Here is a 26,262-nt window from a genome sequence, read left to right as displayed (position 1 = left end):
TCAAGAAAAGTTTTACAAATCATATTTTTGTGAACACTTTCTCTCTCAGTAATTCTTTAACAGTTTAGCTCAAACCAACTTTCTGACCAAGACTCAGTAACGCTGACAGCTTCAAATTTCACTGACACACACAAGAAAAGAAAGACCCAGACCCCCCCTTACTGAGAATTTCCTAATATGGGCTTAAAGGAGCCCTCAAACAGCCAACAGGCCTCCTGGAATGTCAAAGAGCAGAGAGAATTGCCTAGCTTAAAGGTCAAATAGGTCAAGCTGCAGATGTTGTCTTTCAGGATTTCTTCACGTTTAAAATATATAAAAATACAATTTTCAAAAACAATTCTCATGTTTAAACATACATTCGCACACATAATCAAACGCATTCTCTCACTCATTCAGGGCCCCAAACATTCATAAATCACATTAAATATTTCATTCATAATCAATACTGCTTTCAAAGCCTATTCAAGAAAGATTTTCTTCTATACCCAGCATTGGAATGTCAGGACAATCTGTTAATACTTAAACCATGAGATTTCATGACAATCCAGATAAAGAACACTAGAAATCCAGGCCTTTTTTTAAGCGGGAAACCTTCAGTATTTTAGACAAAGAAAGATGAAAAAATGGAGTCAGATTAATACCTCTTTAAGATCTGGCTTAATGGAGTCAGATTAATATCTCTATATGATCTGGCTTAATCCAGCAAAATACATAAAGAGATTATTATGCTTTTCCTTAATATTAATCTATAGTGTTTTTCTGGCATTGGCTGCAATCCATATTCATAAGAACATAACATAAAAACATAAGCAATGCCTCTGCTGGGTCAGACCTGAGGTCCATCTTGCCCAGCAGTCCGCTCACGCGGCGGCCCAACAGATCCAGGACCTGAGCAGTAATCCTCTATTTATACCCTTCTATTCCCTTTTCCAGCAGGAAAGTGTCCAATCCTTTCTTAAATCTCAGTACTATATTCTGCCTTATAACGTCCTCTGGAAGCGCATTCCAGGTGTCCACCACACGTTGGGTAAAGAAGAACTTCCTGGCATTTGTATTGAATCTATCCCCTTTCAACTTTTCCAAATGCCCTCTTGTTCTTTTATTTTTTGAAAGTTTGAAGAATCTGTCCCTCTCTACTCTCTCTATGCCCCTCATGATCTTATAAATCTCTATCATATCCCCTCTAAGTCTCCTCTTCTCCAGGGAAAAGAGACCCAGTTTCTCCAATCTCTCAGCGTATGAAAGGTTTTCCATCCCTTTTATCAGACGTGTCGCTCTTCTCTGAACTCTCTCGAGTAACGCCATATCCTTCTTAAGGTATGGCGACCAAAACTGGACGCAGTATTCCAAGTGTGGGCGCCCCATCGCCTGATACAGCGGCAGGATAACTTCTTTCATCCTGGTTGTAATACCCTTCTTGATTATACCTAGCATTCTATTCGCTCTCTTAGCAGCCACTGCGTACTGTGCCGTCGGCTTCATTGACCTGTCCACCATTACCCCCAAGTCCCTCTCTTGGGTACTCTCATTCAATAACATCCCTCCCATCGTATAGTTGTACCTCGGGTTTCTGCTTCCCACATGCAATACTTTACATTTCTCAACGTTGAACTTAATTTGCCATTTTGTCGGCCATTCCCCTAGTTTGTTCAAGTCTCTTTGCAATTCCTCAGAATCCTCTTTAGTCCGAGCTCCCCTAAATAGTTTGGTGTCATCTGCAAATTTTATTATCTCACACTTCGTCCCTGTTTCTAGATCATTTATGAATATATTAAATAGCAGCAGCCCGAGCACCAAGCCCTGCGGAACACCACTCGTGACCCTCCTCCAGTCCGAGTAGTGGCCCATCACCCCTACCCTCTGTTTCCTACCCGCCAACCAGTTTCTGATCCATCTATGTACGTCTCCGTCCACCCCATGGTTCTTCAGTTTCCAGAGTAGTTGTTCGTGAGGCACCTTGTCAAAGGCTTTTTGGAAATCAAGGTATATGATGTCTATGAGGTCACCTCTGTCCATCTGTTTGTTAATTCCTTCGAAGTGTAGTAAGTTAGTTAGGCACGATCTCCCCCTGCAGAAACCATGTTGGCTGGTTATCAGAAGTTCGTTTCTTTCCAAGTGTTCATCGATGTTTTCCACCATTTTTCCCGGAACCGAGGTCAGTCTGTAGTTTCCCAGGTCACCTCTTGATCCCTTTTTAAAGATGGGCGTGACATTGGCCGTCTTCCAGTCCTCCAGGATCACACCTGTCTTCAGGGATAGGTTGCATATTTGCTGCAGTAGTTCTGCTATCTCCTCCTTTAGTTCCTTCAGAACCCTTGGATGGATTCCGTCCGGAGCTAGGGATTTGTCAATTTTTAGTTTATCTATCTGCCTGGGTACATCTTCGAGGCTCACTTCCATGAATGTTAATTTTTCTGCTTGATTTCCATTGAAGAATTGCTCAGGTTCCGGTATGTTGGTTGTGTCTTCGTTTGTAAATACAGATGAAAAGAACATGTTAAGTTTTTCAGCGATTTCTTTCTCCTCCTTTACAACTCCCTTTCTGTCTCCGTCGTCTAGCGGTCCCACCTCCTCCCTAGCCGGCTGTTTCCCTTTAACATATCTGAAGATTTTTATTTTTGTATTTATGCACCAACTTTTCATAAGTTTCTATTGGGCGTGGCCTTAACTATCACATATGCATCCAACTAGATTTACCCAGAATCACATGGAAAGGAGGCATCTCATATGTAGAAAAATCTACAACATACTCCATAAACATGTCTTGCACACTATCCATTCCATTAAGCATTATAGTGCCCCCTACCAGCCAGCCAGCGCCACTACTCAGGTGTTTATATTTTGCCATGAAAGATGTACTTTGACATGCCTGACTATGTATGACCACTTGTACAAATGGCCTAATGAATCAAGATTTGCTGTTAATTTTTAATAATAAAAAATAACATTGGCTTGGAAACATTTGTGCACTTATCATTATTCCCAGGCAACTAAGGGCAGGGTTTGGTAGGTTACCCTGTTCAAAGCTCCCCTCCCATTCTCATTATTACCAGTGGAAGCTAGAATTCAGTACAACTATTTTCAAAATTAGAAACAGAGGTGCTACCAATTATCAATGTGACTGGTTTATATTCTTTCAACCAGATGATGATGTCTTTTCCATCTGTAAAATGTATTTAGTCATGTAAGACATTCAGTTCTTCATTCCATTATCAAGTGGCTTCAGTTACAAATTCATTGCCTTCTCAGATTTCTTACCAATTATCTGGCATTTAGGAAAAATCTGAAAACATTTCTATTTTCTGATTATAAATTACTGGTTACTTAGATTGTTGTTCATTGTGATGCTGTAATTCTTGAAATGTTTTTGTAAATTCAGCTCTTTCTATGTATTTTAATCCACATAGAACTGTTAAGGTTAATGTGGAATAGAGGCTGGATATAATAAATATGCAAAACAAAAACAGGCAGAAAAATATGTTTATATACCATATTTTATGCTCCATAAGACGCACCTTTCTTTCCCCCAAAAGTGGGTGAAAAAGCCTGTCTGTCGAAGCGAATGTACCTTTTAAAAATTCTGGTGGTCCAGCGGTGTATCAATAGGAGTGAACTTTCCGTGCTCCTGCCTTTCCCTCGCTGTACTGCTGCCGGCTGCCTCCTTCAATCTTCTTCCTTTCTCCAATCCTTTCAAAATCTTCCCCCACCCTTGTACCTTTTAAAGCTTCCCTCCCCCTTAAATCCCTCCTTTGCTGTATAGCTGTCTCTTCCAATCTCACAAACAGCAGCGCAGGGAGCTTTTCGCCTTCACCCTGGCCACATGCCGCTTCCTCAATGGCTGCCACCAATTGTCAGGGGACTTGCAAGAACTGACGGCAGCCAGTCAGGAAGCAGTGCGGGGCCAGGCTGGAGGTGAAAAGCTCCCTGCGCTTCTGTCTACAAAATTGGAGGAGGCAGCCGTCAGCTGTACAGCGAATGAGGGATTTAAGGGGGCTTTTAGAAGGTATGGGGGGGACGGTTTTTAAAGGTACTGGGGTGGTTTTAAAAGGTACAGGGGGCGTTTTTTAAAGGTACAGAGCAGGGCGGTGGGACAGGGTGCAGAGCCTTGCAGGGAGAGAGGCTGGCTGCATAACTTGGCAAGGAGGGGGAGACAGGGTGCAGAGCTTGGCAGGGAGAGGGGCTGGCTGCAGAGCCTGGCAAGAAGGGGGGACAGGGTGCAGAGCCTGGCAGGGAGCGAGGACAGGGTGCAGAGCCTGGCAAGGAGTGTTGGGTTAGGTGCAGAACCTGGCAGGGAGTGAGGGGGCTGGGTGCACAATTTGGTTCAGAATATTTTTTTCTTGTTTTCCTCCTCTAAATCTAGGGTGCGTCTTATAGTGCAAAAAATATGGTATATACTTGAGGGAATGATCCCCATGGGCCTCTCTCAGATAAAGGCACATATGTGAAAAAACTCCAAGATAGAACAGTTTGGCAAGACTTCAGTACTGGGGGACTGCTCTAGGTAACAAAGGCAGTTTAACCCAAGATGGTATCTCAAATGTAGCACTGATAAAGCTCGTACCTAACTAAGTCCGCTCTATATATCATAATATCTACTGGCAGTTCATTCGTTTTTTGTATAACATAACTGTTTCCCAGTTGTGATACTGGAGGGGACTCTCCCATTGTCTAAACAGACTATGGCATTGGAAGGGGATCTCCTTCCTTGGCAGGTGCTGCAAACTATTCCTGCCTAATACAACCCCTCAACAAAAAATGGCTTCCCAGCTCTGCTCCAAATGAATGTCACGTCAAAGGTTTGATCTTTCCTTATCATCCTGATGTGAGCTACTTCATATTTTAAATGGAATCAAGTCTACCAACCTACATTATTTTTTGTAAGAGCAGAACATATTAATTTATACAATAGAAAATTACTGGGTTCATTAATGGCACTAAACATGTCCTATCAAGTAACTGCTAAAAGAAAATTAGTTAGAAAATAGTAACTTGAACCTAAATAGCAGCCTTTAAGCTTTTAAGTAATACATCCAAATAATGCTCACTTCTATATTAAACTAGCACAAAAAAAAACAAAAAACTAGCTGAAAACCAAAATTGTTTACAAAACCCAGATATTCTCACAGTATTTTTGGAATACTTAGGAGTTACCAAGCAATAAAAGTTTACTGAAGAATACAGAACATGAAAGTTGGCCAACATAAATATTTTGTTCCCTGTTGGATATACAAGTAGATAAATATTTTGAAACATCCCATTCAGGGCTGGATTAAAGGGTAGGCCCAGTAGGTATGTGCCTAGGGCTTGATATTGTCAGGTGGCAAGCTGAAGGAGGACAAACAGAAGACATCTTTCCAATATTTTTTTCTTCAACGGCAACGGGCCTCCCCCCAACATCGGCGGCAAAGGACCGCCCCCCTTCTGCATTGACGCCAATGCATCTGGATCAACAACAACAACTCCCTGCGTCTGCCAGACCACCCCGCTCTGACATAGAGGGGGGTGGATCAGCAGACGCAGGGAGTTGTTGTAAGGTCCCGCGATGATTGCGTCTGCCGGCTCTGCTCAGGAAGAAGTGACGTTGAAGGGGGATGGACCGGCAGATGCAGTTATCGCAGGACCTTGCAGCAAATCCCCGCGTCTGCCGGTCCACCCCTGACGTCACTTACTTCCTGAGCAGAGCCAGCAGCTGCAGTCATCGCAGGATCTTGCTGCTCCAAACTTTGGAGGGAGAGAGAAAGGAGCATAAGGGAGCATGGTGGTATGGAAGGGTGGTGGGGCAGGGTGGTATGGAAGGAGGGTGGTGGAGGGAGAGAAATGGGGCAGATACTGATGGAATTGGTGTGCAGAGAAAAGGAGAGAAGGGGGAAGGATACTGGATGGAATTAGGTTGGAGGGAAAGAAAGTGAGCAGATGCTGATGGAAGTGGGGGGAAGGGAGAGGAGAGAGTGAAATGCTAGACTATGGGGTGTGGGAGAGGGAAGGGGAGGAGAGAGATGCCATATAGAAGGAGAGAAGAGGCATAGAAGGAGAGAAGATGCCATATAGAAGGAGAAGAGAGAGGGTAGATAGTGGATGAAAGGGTAGACAGTGGCAAGAATATGAGGAAAGCAGAAACCAGTGAAGACAAAGGTAGAAAAAAGTTTTCTATTTATTTATTATTTTGCTTTAGGGGACATGCATCACTGTTTCTGTGGTGTTGCATTGTATGCAGAGTCCAGCTTCTTGGTGGTTCAATTTAACCTTTGTCTACGTTTTTATATTTTATCCCCTTGTACAAAACTGTAGAGCATTTTTTAGTGCCAGCCGTGGTGATAACAGCTCTGATGCTCAGAATTCTATGAGCATCTGAGCTGTTACCACCGTGGCTAAAAACTACACTAGTTTTGTAAAAGGGGAAGGGGTTAATTTGTGATTACATATTCCATACTAGGCGAAGATGTTTTCTGTGTTCTCGAAACACATGGTTTTCTGTTAGGATTGACTATGCAGGATTGATCTGTACTAGCCTGGCTTGTTTAGTTTTACAATGGGTGTATTGATGTTGTACTGCTCACTGCAGTATGTAAGTTGCTGCCTTTTCCTAGGTACACTCATGTGCGACGTGTGGATTGTTACTAAAAATCATATTTTTAAACAGGATGGGGAGCGGGTTTCAAAAAATGATGGGGCCCGGGTGTCACATATGCTAGGTACGCCACTGTCCTGGGGTTTTGTTTTTTCCCTTGGAAAAAAATGACACATTTGTGACATCAGCTTCTCCCCTCTCTCGCCCTGTACTACTAATTAAAAATAATAAATAGTAATACCATTGAGTGGCAGCAGCGAGAAGGGGGCAGTGGCGGTGGCTGCCATGTGGGGCAGGAGAAGGAGGAGGAGGCGTTCAGAGATGTTTGGGGCTTGCATAGAACTAAAATTACACTGGCACTGGCACTGGTATGGTAATCTTTGTTGTTTGTTTTGAATTTTAAATTAAATAAAAAAAGAAATACAAGTGCAAATAAAGAAGTAAATAAGAAAACAAGTGAATGAATGGGGGCGAGGCAGGGTGTATGTTGGGGGTGGGGCAGTTTTTAGTGCAGGTTGGCGGTTTTTAGTGCAGGCCAACACGCTGAATGCTCTGTGCTGCTTCCGATGCTCATAGAGTTCCTATGACCATCAGGAGCAGGACAGAGCATTTAGCTCACCAGCCTGCGCTAAAAACTGCTTCTGTGGTTTTGTAAAAAGGGTGGGGTAAATGGGATCAAATTATCAATTTTAGAAAAAGTAAACAAGGAAAAATCAGTACTCTACAATGCATATCAATGGAACATTATGACATGACTTTCTTTCCAGTGAATGAGAAAAAGGAGCAATGAATAAATCACCACTGCTTAAACCAGAACACAAATATCTGGTGTCACCAACATGTTTTCCTAACCATTCACTGGGTGTGTATTCATACTGTCTGATATGGTGATCTGTCTGGTATTTGCACTCTATATTTCTTTCCATTGAACAAGTCTCCAAATATACTGCACACTGCAAACTTATTTTCAAAGAGAAATTCTTGTGAAGCATCCCCATATTAGATGCGAGTCAAGGGACTGTGGGCATGATTCTATAAATGGTACTTAGGCTAGGCATCCTAATCACAAACGCCTAGTGACGCCTAACTTTACTCCCCCCTCCCCCTTTTACTAAGCTGCAGTAGAGGTTTCTACTGTGGTCTGGAGCGCTAAATGCTCCAATGCTACTCCGACACTCATAGAATTCCTATCAGCATCAGTAAAACCTGGTGGTGAATGCTTAACATGCATATCGATAGATTTCTAAAAATGATCTGGATAGCGGGACCACAGATAGCACTTAAAATAATTCTGAAATTCACCAATCATGTATTCCCCCCATAAATGAAGATTAAAGTAGCATTTTAAAGACCCCTTTCTCACCGTGATTCTCTTCATATCCAGCTGTCGGAGCTGCAGCATATGCCCGAGAATGGTTTGTTTGTACCATGGCTCCTGAGCTATAGGATTGCCATCAAGGGTGACATCTGCAATGGATGAGGAGTCTGCAAGGCATAGAATATCTTCAAAACTACAAGGAAAAAAATATACACATATCTTGTAATGATACTATTCACAATGTTTCAAGTCAGTAAAACCAATAATGCTGTAAACAGTTGGACAATGCTTCATTACATCTACAGCACAGATGTTCTGCATATTTATTTATTTAGAAACATAGAAACATGATGGCAGATAAAGGCCAAATGGCCCATCTGCAGTAACCACATTTCATCCAAAGTATACATATGGAGATCTTTAAGTCTGTCCCCATACGCCTTATGATGAAGACCACGTACCATTTTAGTAGCCTCCCTCTGGACCAACTCCATCCTTTTTATATGTTTTTGAAGGTGCGGTCTCCAGAATTGTACACAAAATTCTAAATGATGTCTCACTAGAGTGTTATACTGGGGCATCAATACCTCTTTTTCACTGGCCATACCTCTTCCTATTCACCCTAGCATCCTTCTATGTTTCACCATCATCTTTTCAACCTGCTTGGCCACCTTAAGATCATCACATACAATCACACCCAAGTCCCGCTCTTCACTCCCTAATCTGTACTGTTCCCTCGGGTTTTTGCAGTCCAAATGCATGACCTTGCATTTCTTAGCATTAAATTTTAGCTGCCAAATTTCAGACCATTCTTCAAGCTTCGTTAGGTCTTTTTTCATGTTATTCATCCCATCTGGGTTGTCTACTCTATTGCAGATTTTGGTATAATCTGCAATGAGGCAAATCTTTCCTGACAGCCTTTCAGCAATATCGCTTATAAAAATGTTAAAAAGAACAAGCCCAAGAAAGGAACCTTGAGGCACATTCCTCAGAGCGATCTCCATTAATCACTACCCTCTGTCGCCTTCCACTCAACCAGTTCTTGACCCAGCCCTTCACTTTAGGGCCCATCCCGAGGGCACTCAATTTATTTATTAGATGTCTTTGTGGAACACTGTCAAAGGTTTTGCTAAAATCTAAATAAACCACATCTAGCGCTCTTCCTCTATACATTTCTCTGGTCACCCAGTCAAAGAAATTGATCCGATTTATTTGACAAGACCTATCTCTAGTGAATCCATATTGCCTCCGGTCTTATAATCCAGCAGATTCCATAAACTTCACCATTCTATGTTTTAAAAGCATTTCCATTAATTTACCACAGAAAAAGTCAGACTTACTGGCCTGTAATTTCCTACTTCTGCCTTGTTTCCACCAATACAAGATGTAGAGATCTTTTCAGTTACGGCTCCCCAACTTTGAAACGCCTTACCCCTCTATCTCAGGGAAGAGACCATACTAGATAGATTTAAAGGCTCTCTTAAAACCTTTCAAGGATGCATTTGATATTTGTGACTAAGGGCTCCTTTTACAAAGGTGCGCTAGGGCTTTAACGCGCGTAATAGCGCGCGCTACATTGCTGCGCGCGCTAGACCTTAACGCCAGCATTGAGCTGGCGTTAGTTCTAGAAGCGTAGTGCGCGGTATAGTGTGTAATTTCCTCTGTGCGTTAAAAACGCTAGCGCACCTTAGTAAAAGGAGCCCTAAAACTCAGTCAATTTAAAAAAAATAAAATAAGGAAATAAAAATAAGGAAAGATTCCCTTTTTTAGCAATTCTTTTTAATGCTATATTATTAATTTACGTTTCCCTATCCTTTACTCAATCCTTGTCTTTCTTGCTATAAATATTGTTGTTCTCCCCCCTTCCCTCATGTTTCTTTTTGTGAGCTTATTTAGGTCTTTATGAGTTTGTCATGTGCACCTAATTGTATCCCAGTTTTATTAATTTTACAACGCTTAGAAATGCCGATAAGCGTTAAAATCAAATTTTAAATAAACTTGAAACTTTCCCCCTTTTCTACTAAATCGCGCTAGCGGTTTTAGCACAGGGAGCCGCACTGGACCCAATGCTCATAAGAACTGCCATCTCTGGATCAGACCTTCGGTCCATCAAGTCCGGCAATCCGCACACACGGAGGCCCAGCCAGGTGTACACCTGGTGTAATTTTAGTCACCCATATTCCTCTATACCTCTCGTAAGGAGATGTGCGTCTAGTTTGCTTTTAAATCCTAGAACGGTCAATTCCGCAATAACCTCCTCTGGGAGAGCATTCCAGGTGTCCACCATTCGTTGTGTGAAGCACAACTTCCTGATATTTGTCCGGGACTTGTCCCCCCTCAGCTTCAGTCCATGTCCTCTTGTCTGTGTCACATTGGACATTGTAAAAAAATTTTCTTCCTGCTCTATTTTGTCGATTCCTTTCAGTATTTTGAAGGTCTCGATCATATCCCCTGGCAGTCTCCTTTTCTCAAGGGAGAACAATCCCAGTCTCTTAAGTCGTTCCTCGTATTCCAGTTTCTCCATACCTTTTACTAGCTTCGTTGCTCGTCTCTGCACCCTCTCCAGCAGTTTTATATCCTTCTTTAGGTTGGGAGACCAATGTTGGACACAGTATTCCAAGTGGGATCTGACCATTGCTCTATAAAGCGGCATTATAACTTTCTCCAATCTACTCGTGATTCCATTTTTTATCATGCCTAACATTCTATTTGCTTTCTTTGCCGCTGCTGCGCATTGTGTCGACAGTTTCAGGGTCCTATCTATCAGTACACCCAGGTCTTTTTCTTGTTCGCTCTTTCCCAGAATTGCACCTGACATTCTATACTCGTGTTCCTTGTTCTTTCTGCCTAAATGCATTACTTTGCACTTTTCCACATTAAACTTCATCTGCCATTTCTCCGCCCATTTCTCTAACTGACACAAGTCACTCTGGAGTTCCTCGCTATCCTTCTGCGATCTGATTGCCCGGCCTAGCTTTGTGTCATTTGCAAACTTGATGATCTCACTGGATGTTCCTTCTTCTAGGTCATTGATGAAAATATTAAATAAGATGGGCACAAATACCGAGACCTGGGGCACACCGCTAGTCACTTTTATAGGAACTCAATGAGCGTCAGGGAGCAGTGCAGGTCATTCAGCGCAGCTACCAACGCTAAAACCGCTAGCACGATTTAGTAGAAGAGGCCTTTTGTGTAGAGAGACCACATCCGACCTTCTCCAGTCCTCCAGTACCACTCCAGACTCTAGAAAAGCATTGAAAAGTCAGTCAGCAGAACCACCAGAACTTTCCTAAGTTCCTTCAGCACCTCCCCCCCCCCCCCCCCGGATATACACCATTTGGCCCCCATCACTTTGTCTATCTTTAATTTAGCTAGCTCCTGATGAACACAACCCTCTGAAAATCGATCAGGGTCTACCACTTCTCCATCCCTATTCGTGTTTGTCTTCTGTGGTCCTGCTCCCGGTGCTTCAGCCATGAACACAGAACAGAAATATTTGTTAAGCAATTCAGTCTTTTCTTTATCAGCTTCTACATATTCCTCCCCTTCACTTTTGAGTCTCACAAAGCACTTCTTCCTATCAGGGGCCCCATAGCCTATGCTCAAGACTCTGATAAATCAGAAGGCGAGCTAGCTCCCAGGGGAACAGTCCCTGAGCTTCCAAAATCCACAAAACAGGCTGGCTCAGCAGGTACACCTGGAGTTGTCCCTTGCAAAATCTGCATCCTCTCCCAGGCATTGTAGCCCCAAATTGGAGACCTCTAGGCACATATGTCTTATGAAATGGATAAAAAAATACACAAAAATAATAAAACCAAACAGAGCAGATCAGAACACATCTTTTCAGTTTGCTTGCAGAAGGAAAAACTGAAGAGAGCACTATACTCCACTAGTGAAAGAAGATCAGCTGAAAGATGTGATTGACATCCTTGTGCAAAAGTTCATGATCAGAGGATATTCACCTAGAGTATTCCTGTGTTTATGTATAGGGTATTGAGAAAGTTTGCTTGTTATTACACGTTAAACTGCTCATTACTGAAATTTTCAGAATTTTCCTGTCAGGGGACTTGGCATGTGCAGAGAGAGTGCATAGTATGGCTAATTCATAGTTAACATGGAAACACTTAGTATCTTCTAAATAGGAGACGGAAGTACTCCATTAACTTTCAGAAGGTGCCACACACTAAATGGTAACAGTAATGCAGGATGAGCAATAAAAAAAAATATAGGGGATGCCCTTTCTTGATGCAGTACAGTGGTACCTTGGAATACAAGCATAATCCGTTCCAGGAGCATGCTCGTAATCCAAAATGCTCGTTTATCAAAGCGAGTTTCCCCATAGGAAATAATGGAAACTCGCTTTGATACGTTTCCCCCCCCCCCCCCACGAAAACCAGCATTGCTCCCCCCAAAGGCCCCTCCTGCGATCCGGCACCCCCCCCCCCACGAAATGGTCCCCCCCCCGGTGATTCGGCACACCTCCGCCGGGATCCGGCACCCCCCCCCCCGCCGCGATTGGGCACCCCCCCGCCGGGATCTGGCACCCCCCCCGACTCGATTGGGCAGCCCTCCGCTGCTTCTTACTGTCATCTGGGCACCGGCATGTCCTGTGCGTTGGTGCCCGTGTCCGAAGATCGGCCTCCTCTTCTGCTGGGCCTTGAGCATCTGCGCTGTGAACTCGCAGGCCTTGAGAATGCTCAAGGCCCAGCAGAAGAAGAGGCTGATCTTCGGGCACCGGCACCAACACACAGGACATGCCGGTGCCGGTGCTCAGATGCTAGTAAGAAGCGGCGGGGGGGTGCCCAATCATGGCAGGTGGGGTGCCCGATCGCAGCGGGGGGGGTGCCCAATCACGGCAGGGGGGGTGCCAGATCGAGGCGGGGGGAGGGTGCCGGATCGCGGGGGGGTGGGGGCGCTCGTAAATCGAGCCACGCTCGGTTTCCGAGGTGCCGATTTTGCAAATGTTTTGCTCGTCTTGCAAAACACTCGCAAACTGGTGCACTCGCAAACTGTATTAGTTTTGGACTTGGTGCATATTAAAATCCTGTGTTAAGTGATTGTCATTTTATTTTTATTTTCTTATTGTACTGATTGTATTGTGGTGCTATTTTTTGTAATGTATATTATCCATATGTACTTGCTGGTCTGCACCATATTTTTCGCTTTGATTATTGTGATTTTCTAAAATTTAATAAAACATTTTTGAACTTAAAAAAAACCCACATTAAGCCCAAAACTTAATGCACTTTAGAAAAAGAACACAGGTAAAATAATAATGAACTTGAATAAAGCCTAAGGAGTGGCCTACTGTTACCATTGCTAGTTTTTATTTCTAAATTACTACTAGATTTCTGCAGCAAAGTAAAAATAATATACATAGAAAAGACAGTCCCTGATCCACAGAGTCATTGAAGCAATGGGCTGTGATCCAGGAAAACCAGAGTTCAAATCACACTTCCACTATTAACACTCTTTATTTATTTGTTTTCTATCCCATCTTCCCCCAAAGAGCTCAGGATGGGTTACAGGTTAACATATATAATATACAATTATCAGATTACAATTTGCCATAGTTACAGTACAAGTTTTTGTCCTAACTTGACACATACTAGGAAACTAATATACAGTTTACAGGCTAAATTTGTCACAGTTACAGTACAAGATTTTACAAGTTTTATCCTAACATGACACATACCGAGGATTTTGTATCAATATACATTTCTTTGTAATCTATCAGTTGTGGGAGTTAGGTGAACAGGTATGTTTTTATTGCTTTCCTAAAGTTGAGGAGTCCTTCAAGGGATCTTATCTTCAGGGGCAGTCGATTCCAGCGGGTCGGTATGAAGTGGGAGTAGGAACGGTCATTTGGCAGTTTGCAGTTGAAGGGCACAACCAGGGGGTATTTTGAGGCGTATTTCATCCTGGCAGCGAAAAGACCTGTTCGGCACATACAGAGGACGCCTGGCCGTCATGTAGCCCGGCATCATGTTGTGCAAGGATTTTAACGCTAGCATCCATTTTATGACCTCCATTTTATAATCTTGGATAAGTCATTTTATCTCCTATTACTTCAGCCACCCTCTGTTCTTTTTGGCATGTGCTTATACTGCACCTGAATTCTAATACTGAATGCTGACGTAATCATAACTTGGAATGGTTAGGCAACATTTTTTTTAGAACTGCTGGTACAAGATACCATATATTCACACCCTAGTCAAAATGAACAAAAAGGAATCATAGGGTACTGCCCTAGATCACCAAATGATAATATATTGCATTTATCTGGCTGATAACAGATTCAATAGTCTGTCTTCTTTAATTGCTCATAGCAATAAAACAACACCTCACTTCATGTTCAATGCACTCGAGTCTGAGATGACATAATACAGATTTTTGTTTTTAGCACCTCCCAGTTGAAAACAGTAAAGTAGGAACATTCACAAAACCCATTAACATGATTGCACGATAGCCTATTTCCAAGTGTTAACTGCATATTTAAGGAAAGATTCTATAATACGAAGGGATTTTAACTGGATAAACAACTTTATAAAGCTGGTGCATCCCAATATACTGTACAACATAATTTTTTTTTTTTTTTAGTATGGCATTTCGGAAAATTTATACATTGACAGCACTGCATTTATTAAGTTGCCATAAGAAAGTAAAAACTCCAAGAAATTAATCTCTTACTTACCAGGATATACTGTTAAAGCTGAGATGCAGGCGTTGAAGGTTTGGCAAAGTATCCACATCTCTCTAGAATAAAGCACAGATGCATAAATTCAGCAGCTGCAAGGGAAAAGTCTGTTCAGTCACCACCAGATTGTGTCTGGCTGATGAAAAGTACCCATTTCTGGTTATCGTAACCTTGCTGTAGCATTGATTTGCCGTTGTACAGGCAGATCCATTTCTCTCTGGTGCAGATTACAAGGGAGTGTTTTAGTGCAGTGATCGACTCTGCAGAACAAGCTGCACCACTTGCAAGGTGAATAGCGTTAACAGAGGAGGAGGGGTAGGGAAGGAGAGAGAGAGAAATGCAGCCAGCCGCTTGAGCAAGCATTTGGGAAAAGAGCCAAGATGCTTCCTCAGCATTTCATCTGAAAGGCTGTATACTGTAATCAGATTGCTTAGACATAAATTGGGTTTTATGATCACTCTGCATTGGAGCGGGTATACACAAATTCAGCCAGATTAGCAGTGATTGTGTTAAAGGTTGGTTTCAACCTTCTCTGTATTTTTTCATGAATATCTTTAACCCATTTACACGTACAATAACATAGGCCTGCAAAAAGTGCTGGTAGAACCCACACAGAAGGCAAGTAGCTGAGAAGTTGATATTTACTGAACTCTTACATCTTACATTATAAAGAATTTGATAAAGAGCAAACAACAGATCACTTATGTGAAAAGTCCAAAAAGGCATCTGTATTATAAAGAAAACAAAGTTGCATATGCTGCTTTATAAACAAGCTTCCATATCCAGTGTCAACAGCATGCAAATGTTGACACACACGTTTATCATAATCATTTATATGTATTTGTTAAAATTGCCTTTTTTACAGAGCAAATCAAAATGATTTACAACACAAAATTGCTCAGAGGCCGATGTAAATATACTGTAGACATACAGGACTAGATTCAGTAAATGATTTCCAAGTTTGGGAACTAAAAAAAATATGCAGACCGTAAGCTGGGAATAAATTTTTAAAATACTCTATAAAAAGCACTTTGAACTGGGCACCAGGATCCAGATCCAACTTTTGGGCATGAGAATTTAGATCAAATGAAACTTGCACATAAGTTAGGCACAATCCTCCAAACTCTATAATACCAACCCATACCCCACCCATGGCTACACCCTCTTTTCAGATATGCACTAAAAAATTTTCATACACATTTTTACAGAATAGCGCTTAGCAAGATATGGAGGACCATTTTCGATACTGTGACCAGTCAGGCTATATATCTAACATGTTCCAAATTAAAATCCCTAGGAAATGTAGAGCTAAGGCTAAAAATGTCATTTCTAAGCCTAGGCCACCGCAGCAGCCAAGGTTGCCTGAGTATGCTGAGGCAATCCTCTCAGAAAATGACCCTTTTTTTGATTGTCTTGATTATGAAGAAATGGAGAACCCCCTCCCCCCATCCCAGTGACAGAGCAGCGAAAGGTAGACCTATAAACATAAAATTTAGACAAGGCTCCACTTGCAGAAAGCCTTGTACTTTTCAGGAAGTCCACCGGGGGAGCCCAAGAGAGCCTCAGGTAAGAGCAGGCACACATAGGTTTGGGCGTGGCTCACACACTGAAAAGCCAGCAGTGTTTTTACTTCATTCAGAGAGGTCAGGGAGGAAAGAAGGTTCACTTCACAGGGAGCAGGCAGCCAGGCTAGGTCAGGGTAATGACCTGGACCCCATGGAAGTGGATGGGACAGTTCCAAGCCTGGAGGCTGTAACCCAAGAGGAACCGATGGAGGTCCTAGAGCAGGGGCGTCAAAGTCCCTCCTCGAGGGCCGCAATCCAGTCGGGTTTTCAGGATTTCCCCAATGAATATGCACAAGATCTATTTGCATGCACTGCTTTCATTGTATGCTAATAGATCTCATGCATATTCATTGGGGAAATCCTGAAAATCTGACTGGATTGTGGCCTTCAAGGAGGGACTTTGACACCCCTGTCCTAGAGGAAGTGATTCCTGTTGGCTGCTAAAACCATCTAATTGCAGAACTGTGTGGGGTTTGGTTTTTTTTTTTTGCTTTGTGCTGAGAAACTGAAAAGAAAGTACCTGCTTTGACTAGTTGGGGTTTTTGCTCTCTGTTTTGTTCCTGAATGAGGATTGTGGAGAACTGTTTGTGTTGCAATCACTAAGTTTGCTATAGCTGGCTGCTAGGGGAAGAGGTTTGCAAAATTCCCTCAATGTTATCTGACTTTGTGTGGGGGTGGGGCATCATTTTTTTGCCTGACGAAAAGGACTGTTTTTCTTTCTGCGTACTGCAGTTCCTTGGTTTGAAAAAGGGCTTTCTTTTGTTGCTTTGAATACAGAGACTATTAGGAAGCTGGGGATTGAACTGTATATGAGGGAGAAGTTTGTCATAATCTGGGAGGGAATTTTTAAAGTTTTCTGATGAGCTTTTAAAAGGCAAGCTTGGCCAATTCTCCTGGTCCCAGCACTGCTTGTGCAGCTGGAAGCTTCTGTAGTTTTGATTTGGGGATTTTCAAATTCTTTTCCTTTGAACTGTGAATTATGTTTACCTGTACCATGCTCTGGGCAGACTAAGAAAATTGTTGTGTGGTTTTGGAAAAACCAGGACTGGACCCAGCCAAACTGAAGTGAACTGCTTGTGGTTGAAGATAACTGTTGTTGCTTATAATGAACTATGACTGCAATTCTGAATGCCATACAAGAGTGGCCTTGGAATGTTCTGAACTATAATTCTATACGGTAAACAGGCTCATTCTGACAAATAAAGCAGTGTTTTGGGAGTCTTGCATCAAGATTTTTGTGTTTTTGTTTCCTTAAGCTACTTTACCTGTAGGAGACTGATCTCCATACCTAGCAGCGTGACTATTGCAGTTTCTCCTGTAGCCCTCTAGGGATGCTACTACCCTAGTTTGTAACCCCAGTGGCTACAATATGACATCTAAATCCAAGTTTAGACATTTTGTGGAATACACATAAAAATCCAAAACTACAAAATGTCCATCTTGAGTTTTTTTGAAAATGGATGTGTTTGTGCTCTATGTGTCTCTTTTTGAACTATTTTCATAAAAAAATGTCCAAAAGAAAAATGCACAAAACAAGCCATGTAGGAGGGGGTCAGCATTTTTAGTAGCCTGGCCACACATACATCCCTGCGGAGCAGTAAGGCACCACCTTTAGAGGGCATTGCAGTGAAACTCACATAAAATGTCCCAGGTAAACATCTCACCACAACCCCCTTATACTGAATGGTGAGCCTTCCAAAATCCACCCAAAACCCTATGTACCCAACTGTACATAGTCTTTATGCCTACAGGCGTCACCTAAATTTATTAGCATTTGATCTACTGCTAAATTAGCCTATAAGGTATCTAAGAAGTTTACAATTTAAAAAAAAACATATACAATTAAGGATAAAATAAAAAATGCATAGATTAAATACATAGAACATTAAAATAACACAGAATGAACTGTTAAAAAAGGGTAAATGCACAGTTTTAAAGTTAGGATCCAAAAGATTTTTCAAAGAGGCATGTTTTAAGCAGCTTTTTAAATTCCAATAGACTACACGAGTTCCTAATGTAACGGGGTAACCCTTTCCATAGTTTGGGGCCAATGTATCAAAATGCCGAAGATCTAGAAGCGGCTAAATGGATTTCTGATAGAAGTGTCAGGGTAAGCAAGTTGTCTGAAGAAAGCAGAGGCCAATTCAGATGATAAGGAATGATAAGTCTACTCAAGTAAGGTGCTGAGAGATTAAGAGATTTGTACAATAAAGTCAGCAATATGAAGGTATGTAATCCAGCTAGATAGTGGAAGCCAATGCTCCTTTCTCAGGAAAGGTGTAACATGCTCAAAGCATTTCGCTGAATACAGAGGTTAGAAACATAGAAACATAGAAAGGTGACGGCAGAAAAGGGCTACAGCCCATCAAGTCTGCCCACTCTACTGACCCACCCCATTAAGTCTGAGTGCTGCTCGACCCACGTAGGGATCCCACGTGGATGTGGCCTTGATTACCTGCACCGGAAGTTTGTTCCAGTGATCTACCACTCTTTCTGTGAAGAAATACTTCCTGATGTCACCACTAAAGGTTTAACAGCTGTAGACTGGATGAGCTGTAGTCTTTTGAGAAAGGTAAGGGGGGTTCCTGCATATAAGGAATTGCAGTAGTCTATTTGTGAAATAACAAGGTTGTGTAATAATGAACGTAAAAGAACTAGTGGAATCAGGTGACGAACTGATCTAATACGATTGAGGGCAAAAATTGAAAAGCGAATGACTGCATTAATTTGAGGAATGAAGGTAATAATAATAATTATTATTATTATTTATTTTTGTATACCACTATACCAGAAAAGGTTCAAAGCGGTTCACAACAAGATAAAATACATACAATCAATAAAATTGAAATGACATAATAAAAACAATCAATTAAAATTTGAATACATCAAATAAGAATCAGTTAAAATTGAAATGCATCAGTTAAGAAACAAAAGTGAGTTAAACAGTTGTAGCACTAGGATATAGGTGAGGTCTTTGTCCCAAATGACACCTAAGATCTTTATGGTACCTGAAAAAGGTATAATGTGGCTATCAAGTACTGAGGGAGAGTGTCTTTGGGTGAGTTGTGATGGAGAAAAACAAATGCATTCACATTTAGATGTATTTACAGCCATAAAGTTTTGTGATTCTTAAGAACATAGGAATAGCCTTACTGAGTCAGACCAATGTTCCATCAAGCCCAGTAGCCCGTTCTCATGGTGGCCAATCTAGGTCACTAGCACCTGGCCAAAACCCAAAGAGTAGCAATATTCTATGCTACCGATACAGGGCAAGCAGTGGCTTCCCCTGTGTCTTTCTCAATAACAGACTATGAACTTTTCCTCCAAGAACTTGTCCAAACTTTTCTTAAAACCAGCTACGACATCCACTCTTACTACATCCTCTGGCAATGTGTTCCAGAGCTTAACTATTCTCTGAGTGAAAAAAAAATTCCTCCTATTAGTTTTAAAAGTGTCCCCTAGTCTTTGTAGTTTTTGACAGAGTGAAAAATTGATCTCTTGTACCTGTTCTACTCCACTCAGGATTTTGTAGACTTAAATCATATCTCCCCTCAGCTGCCTCTTTTCCAAGCTGAAGAGCCCTAACCGTTTTAGTCACAACTTTAAATTTCAGCCTCCAGACCATCATCACCTGGCCGCCTGGCATAGGAAAGCCTAGTCGTCCAACACAGAGGCAGCTTAAGTCGTCTTGGGGGAGGGTTAGGGACCCATAGAGAGGAGGACCCATGCCCATAAGCCCCTGTAATCACTGCACTGATACTGACACATGTGCACTGCCCTATACACCCCCACAACCCATTTTTACTGGCATATAAGTGGCTCCTGCAGCCATAAGGGCTATTGGGGTGGTAGATAAGTGGGTCTAGGGGATTCTGGAGGTGGTTTGGGGGGCTCACCGTTACCTATAAGGGAGCTGTAGCGAGAAGAAGCCATGGCACCCTTTTTGTGAAGTTCACAGTGGTGCCCTGTAAGGTACCCCACTATTTAGGTAGCATGTCTAGGTGTGCAGTCCATCACTTTGCAGACCCCTCCCACATCCAACAGGGCTTGTTCTAGGCGTTTTGGACTTGGACGGAATGTTGGACGGAAATGTGGTATAAAGATAGACGATTTAGTGGCTTGGACGATCAGATCGGCAGGACGAATAATTAGATGATTTTCGAAAGTAAAAAAAAGTTGGATGTATCTTTCGAAAATGTGTCAGGCTTTTTTTAAACTTTGGATGAGTTGCAATATGGACGTAAACGGACTTAGACGTCCCTTTCGATTATGTCCCTCCACGGGTTTAGGTTCCATAGTGTGGAATTATTATTGGCATCGGTTGTAGAAATTTTGAGAGAAGGTCTTGATAGACATGTTTCATATTGTGTAGTATTGCTCAATGTTTCAGGAGCATTTGATACTGTAAATTTAGATCTCCTGCTGTTGAAAATGTGTAAGTTGGGAATAAGTGGTGAGGTTATGTCATGGTTTTCATCTTATTTACTGAATAGGTCATTTGTAGTAGAGTGGACAAATGATATCTGGGATAAAAGAAGTCAAAAAGGGAGTGCCCGAGGGGTTTGCTTTGTCGGCCAATCTATATGTGGCTACATAAGGAATGAAATTCTGTGAGTTAGGGGTCCACTATAGGCTATATACTGACGATATTCTCTTCTTTTTCCCTATTGAGAAAGGCATGACGGAGGTTAGCAAAGAATTTAATGTTTTCATGAAATTAGTGAATGACTGGATGAATGACCATGGATTACAATTGAATGTTGGAAAATCTGAAGTGATGATAGTGAGTGATAAGAAAGGATGAGAATCTTCCGAATGAAATTCAGGTCCATGGTATGCACCTACAAATTAAAAGGGAGATGGTGATCTTGGGTGTATGTCCAGACTATAGTCTCTCAATGGGGAAACAGGTTCTCAGGGTGCTTCAGGGGGATATTTGCAACTGCGGACACTATCGATTGAAGCCGATGCTCCTTCCATATGATTTTCAATCAGTGGTACAGGCTTTGATCCTGACACGGTTGGAATACTGTGATGTGCTCTACCTGGGATTGGCAAAAATCAAATGTAAAGTCTTACAGCAATTGATGAACCCTGCGGCAAGGTTGATCTCGTGAATCCCACTTGGGGAGCACATTACTCTGATGCTAAAACAGTTGCACTGGCTCCCAGTGGCCCAAAGGGTCTGCTTTAAGGTGCTATCAGTGGTGCATCAGAGTTTATATGGACTTGTTCCATTGAATTTTCAATCTCTGTGGAAGGTATACCAACCGAGGAGATGTTTGAGGTCTGAAGGTACAGCGAGATTGACCTCAAGGATGGAGAATAATGTTCGGTATGCTAAATCAAGAATAGCAATGATGTCCGTGGCAGGAGTAAAATTATGGAATCTCCTCCCTGGCACTCTGAGGACCTGTTTAGATCGGTCACAGTTTAAGAAAATGTTAAAAAAACACAATTATATCTAGAGGCTTTCCTTTGATGTTATGCTGAAGGGAGATACCTAAAGAGGAATCTTATTATAGCCTGTGTCTTAGATTTATTGAGAATTGATGATACAGAATTTTATTGCAGGTTTTTTGCATTTTTTAGTGAGCTAAACGTAGTGTATTGAAAGTATTGTTGTTTGTTGTCTTCTGAATTATTGTATTGAAAGTATTATGAATGTTATCCTCTCAACCATTGTGAATGTTTTAAATTATAAACCACTTAGTTTTAGGCAGTTAAGAAATTTTAGAAATAAATAAGTCTTGCTGCTGCATTTTGTCTTTGTTATTCCAAGGTACAAGGCATTGAAGTAATCAAGCCCTGACCAAACCATAGCCTGGACAACCATGCGAAAATCAAAAGGTGACAACTTGGAGTTTTATTCAATACAACAAATGCATTTGAGCAAAGCATGCTTGTACTATCTTAGTTACCTACAGCTTCATTGTAAGACCAGAATCCAGCCTTACACCTAAGATGTTCATTGACTCATTTACTGAAAGTACATCATCAATTACTTTCAGTTCATTGGGCCACTGATAATTAGGCTTTTCCTACAATCATTATTTCAGTTTTATCCACATTTAATTTCAGATCTTGCTCTCCTCAAATTTTATACATATAGTTGCTCAGTGGACGTCACTGAGCCAGTGTAGGTGCATCTGATGTAAGCCTACATTGTAGGATACTCTTCTTACCCAATAATGCAGCATATTGCAGGACCCCTGAAATCCTCTAGGGATCAGCATAACACAGCTACATTTATCAAATAGCATACAAGAAATAGGGTGCCATCTATAGTACCACTGCAGTGCAACATATTTACAAATAGCACCCTAAAAGGCACCTACAGGTGCAAGCCCAGAACATTTGTCCCAGTGTGACCCTGGGTTGATGACATTTCAAACACAGGTCATTCTGCCGGATAATATCCATGAAGGCTCTATGTGGTGAAATATATAAACACAGTAAAAATTTATATTGCATTTCCCAGTGTAGTACATTTTTAGTCAGCTTCCCATCAGCTATTAGACTACATTTAAACTGTTAACTAGTAAGCTCACCCAGTGCATCTCTATTCCATTTTTGCATATAGAGTTCATAATTGAGGTCCTACTGTAGGGTCATGAAATGGTTAACTGTTGTTTAAAATATTGCTCTGGCCTATATAGCTGAAAACAGTGTACAGTCTACTGACCTCATCTGCCTAAAATGTATGTCCCTACCTTACCACATTGTAAGCTAAATAGATAAGAGTTTGAGCCATGATGTACCCTACCCTCCTGTATATGTAACATTTAGAACTGTAAGATTTAGATAAGCAGAGAAATGAGCTAGTTTCCTATAGGACTATAAGTTGTAGCCCTGAACCTATCATAAGTGCTGGCTTAGGACCAATAATAATTGTAGAAAAGTTATAGAAGTAACAAATGAGAAGTTGTAGTTTTTGCATGTATTAGTTTGCATATGTTTAGTGAAAAGGGCATAAAAGTCTGTGCATTTCCTGATTCTAACACTCTAGTAAGCAGGCTGTTCACTGCACTAGAGTTTGGCATCTAATATAATAAAACGCTAGGCCGCGCATGCGCACTCCCATCGCGTGCGTCCGTTTTCCGTGAGCTGTAGCGATCCGCAGGTAGGACTGCACATGCACGGCTTACGGTACAGTTTTTCGGTCTGGCCTGCTCCCTGCTGCTCCTTGCCGTATTGTATTTTTTAGTTGAAAGACGCAGCGGTGGCTCCTCTCACGATCCCCGCCTACGTCGGACTTCCGACGCAGGTGGGGATCATGAGAGGAGCCAACGCCGTGTCTTTCAACTAAAAAATACAATACGGCAAGGAGCAGCAGGGAGCAGGCCAGACCGAAAAACTGAACCGCCTTTCAATGCCGTCTTTCAAATGAACATCTTTCAAAGCCGCGACTACCGCCCCCCCCTCCCGACGACCCTACCCGACACAACTGAAACCCCCGTTGACCCTCCCACCGCTACAAGTGTGACAAACCCGGCAGGAGCAGCAGGGACACCGCAGAGGAAATTAGGCCAGTAGAAGACCCGAAGCAGCGTTTACTGTGCCTGGGACGCTGCTGCTCCTGCCGGGTTTGTCAGCCCTGTAGCGGTGGGAGGGTCAACAGGGGTTTCAGTTGTGCCGGGTAGGGTCGGCGGGGAGGGGGGGGAGGAGTCGGGTGGGGGGAGTCAGGCAGGCATCGGAGGGGGGGAGGGTCAGTGGAAGGGGAATGGGAGGCAGGCAGGCTGGCATCGGAGGAGGGGTGGGGGGGTTCAATGGAAGGCAGACAGGCAGGATGGCATGGGGGGGGTTCTATGAAAACATGCTGCTCAGGGGGATGGGAGGGAGGCAAGCAAGCAGGCAGGCATGGGGGTGGGGGGGTTCAGTGGAAGGGGAATGGGAGGCAGGCAGGCTGGCATCGGAAGGGGGGTGGGGGGGTTCAATGGAAGGCAGACAGCCAGGATGGCATCGGGGGGGGGTTCCATGGAAACATGCTACTCAGGGGGATGGGAGGCAGGCAGGCAGACTGCCATGGGGGGGGGGGGTTTCACTGGAAGGGGGATGGGAGGCAGGCAGGCTGGCATTGGAGGGGGGGTGGGGGGTTCAATGGAAGGCAGGCACGCAGGATGGCATCGGGGGGGGGGTTCCATGGAAATATGCTGCTCAGGGGGATGGGAGGCAGGCAGGCTGGCATGGGGGGGTTTCAATGGAAGGGGGATGGGAAGCAATGGAGGGGGTGGGGGGTTTTCAATGGAAGGCAGGCTGGCATCGGAGGGAGGGAGGAAGGAGGCACTGGGGGCACTAAGGACATAGAAAGGGGCACTAAGGACATAGGAAGGAGGCACAGGGACATTCACAGACAGAAAAAATGACAGACAGGCAGCATGCAAGGAGAGAGAGACAAATAAAAAAAATACCCAGACAGACAGACATGAAGGGAAGGGAGGGCCGACAAAGAAGAGGACTCGAGCCGCAAGGAAGAAGCTGGGCCTGCCTGCCTGTGGGGAACACTATAAGGGAAGGGGGGGGCCATGGAGCAGGCTAGACCACGGGAAGGGAAGGGAAGGGAGAGGAGCCGAACGGAGCAGCCAGATCGCAGCAGGCCACAATACGGGGGAGGGGCCGAACGGAGCAGGCCAGATCGCGGTAAGAGAAGGGAAGGGGTGGGGGAAATGCTGCAACTGCTGCACAGGGACCTGGAGGGGAAGCCAAATACCGCTACCACAGGGAAGTCGGGGGGGGGGGGGGGAAATGCTGTTGCTGCTCCACAGGGAAGTGGGATGGAAATGCTGCTGCACAGGGAAATGGAGGCAAAGAATGACTGACAGACAGCAGAAGGGAGGGAGACAGACAGAAAGGAAGAAAGACACAGGGGCAGGGAGAGGGACAGAAAGACAGACAGAAAAAGGGAGCCAAGGAGAGAGAGAGAGACAGCGGGAGAGAGACAGAAAGAAAGACAGACAGATATATAGTCTAGCACCCGTTAATGTAACGGGCTTAAAGACTAGTGCTGTAATAAACCTCTTATACTTTCTTCACGCCTCTGACTTTGTGTGTCCACTTCAACTTCTCTTGAAGGTGTTTATGGGAACATTTTAATAGAACTAATAATTGTGCAGCTAACTAATACGTTTCAGTTAATATTTCCTGTACGTCTGAAGTCAGAGAGCCCACATAATGACGTAATTGCATGTAAGCAAAAAAGTCTCGCCTCTCTAAACCAAACTCTGCAGCTGCACAGAGCAAATGTGGAATAAAAAATAATATTAATAATAGACCAAGATCAGTAATATAAAGAAAACAACATTAGAATATAGCATTCACACCCTTTATTATAATTCCATTTAGAATTCACTTACCACATAGTTGATCTGGTTATTCCGAAGGTTAAGTTCAACCAGTGACTTCAGTCCACTAAGGTTCTCTACTTGATTTATACTGTTTCTAGCAAGGTTTAGCACTCGGAGCTCAGAAAGATGAGATACATTTTCTATTTTAGTGATCTGTAAATGGAAATGTTTATAAAACTTCATACATTTTATCAAATACACCTTAAAGTCTTCAACAATGCACAAGATCAATATACATAACAGGAGACTATGGCCCAATTTAAGCACTTTACTTTGCTTCAGCCATAGAACCGGTGTAACTGCAGGCATGGACTTTTTTACAGAAAGGGTGGTAGATATGTGGAACAGTCTCCGGGTAGAGGTGGTGGAGACAAAAGACTGTGTCTGAATTCAAGAAAGCCTAGGATAGGTACATGGGATCTTTTAGAGAGAGGAAGAGATAATGGTTACTTTGGATGGGCAGACTGGGTGGGCCGTTTGGCCGTTATCTGCCATCATCTTTCTATGATTCTATGTCTATGTAAATGTGGCAAAGATGGATGTGCATAACTTACTGTATTCTGCACAGTGGTTAGAGTTACAGCCTTAGCACCCTGAGGTTGTGGGTTCAAATTCCATGCTGTTCCTTGTGACCCTGGGCAAGTCAATTAATCCCTTTCAAAAAATACCCTTCTCAAATTTCATTTCAATTTTCTTAGTCCAAGTTATCCAGAGGTGTAAATCCACTATGAATAGCTCCTGAACTTAAATCCTTTTTAGTTACTATCAAA

The 26,262-nt window shown here is 42.8% G+C and overlaps 1 protein-coding gene across 10 annotated transcripts in view; it reads right to left on the bottom strand.

Moving 5' to 3' along the window:
* Window positions 1–26,262, bottom strand: part of LRRC49 (leucine rich repeat containing 49) — a 262,562-nt gene that overhangs the window by 109,998 nt on the left and 126,302 nt on the right. For 9 of the 10 annotated variants that reach the window (XM_033919763.1, XM_033919761.1, XM_033919755.1 and 6 more), the window contains 3 exons: window positions 25,502–25,645; window positions 14,581–14,642; window positions 7,932–8,079 (listed from right to left, as the gene is read on the bottom strand). In XM_033919763.1, coding sequence (XP_033775654.1) covers window positions 7,932–8,079; window positions 14,581–14,642; window positions 25,502–25,645 — 354 coding nt within the window. Of the gene's footprint in view, window positions 1–7,931; window positions 8,080–14,580; window positions 14,643–25,501; window positions 25,646–26,262 lie in introns of those variants that run through there. The other variant, XM_033919765.1, reaches the window with a different exon arrangement.

This window comes from Geotrypetes seraphini, chromosome 14 (genome assembly GCF_902459505.1).
Source record: "Geotrypetes seraphini chromosome 14, aGeoSer1.1, whole genome shotgun sequence".
NCBI lineage: Eukaryota > Metazoa > Chordata > Amphibia > Gymnophiona > Dermophiidae > Geotrypetes > Geotrypetes seraphini.
Note: the sequence above shows the minus strand (reverse complement) of the source record. Positions and strands in the feature narration are given on the sequence as shown.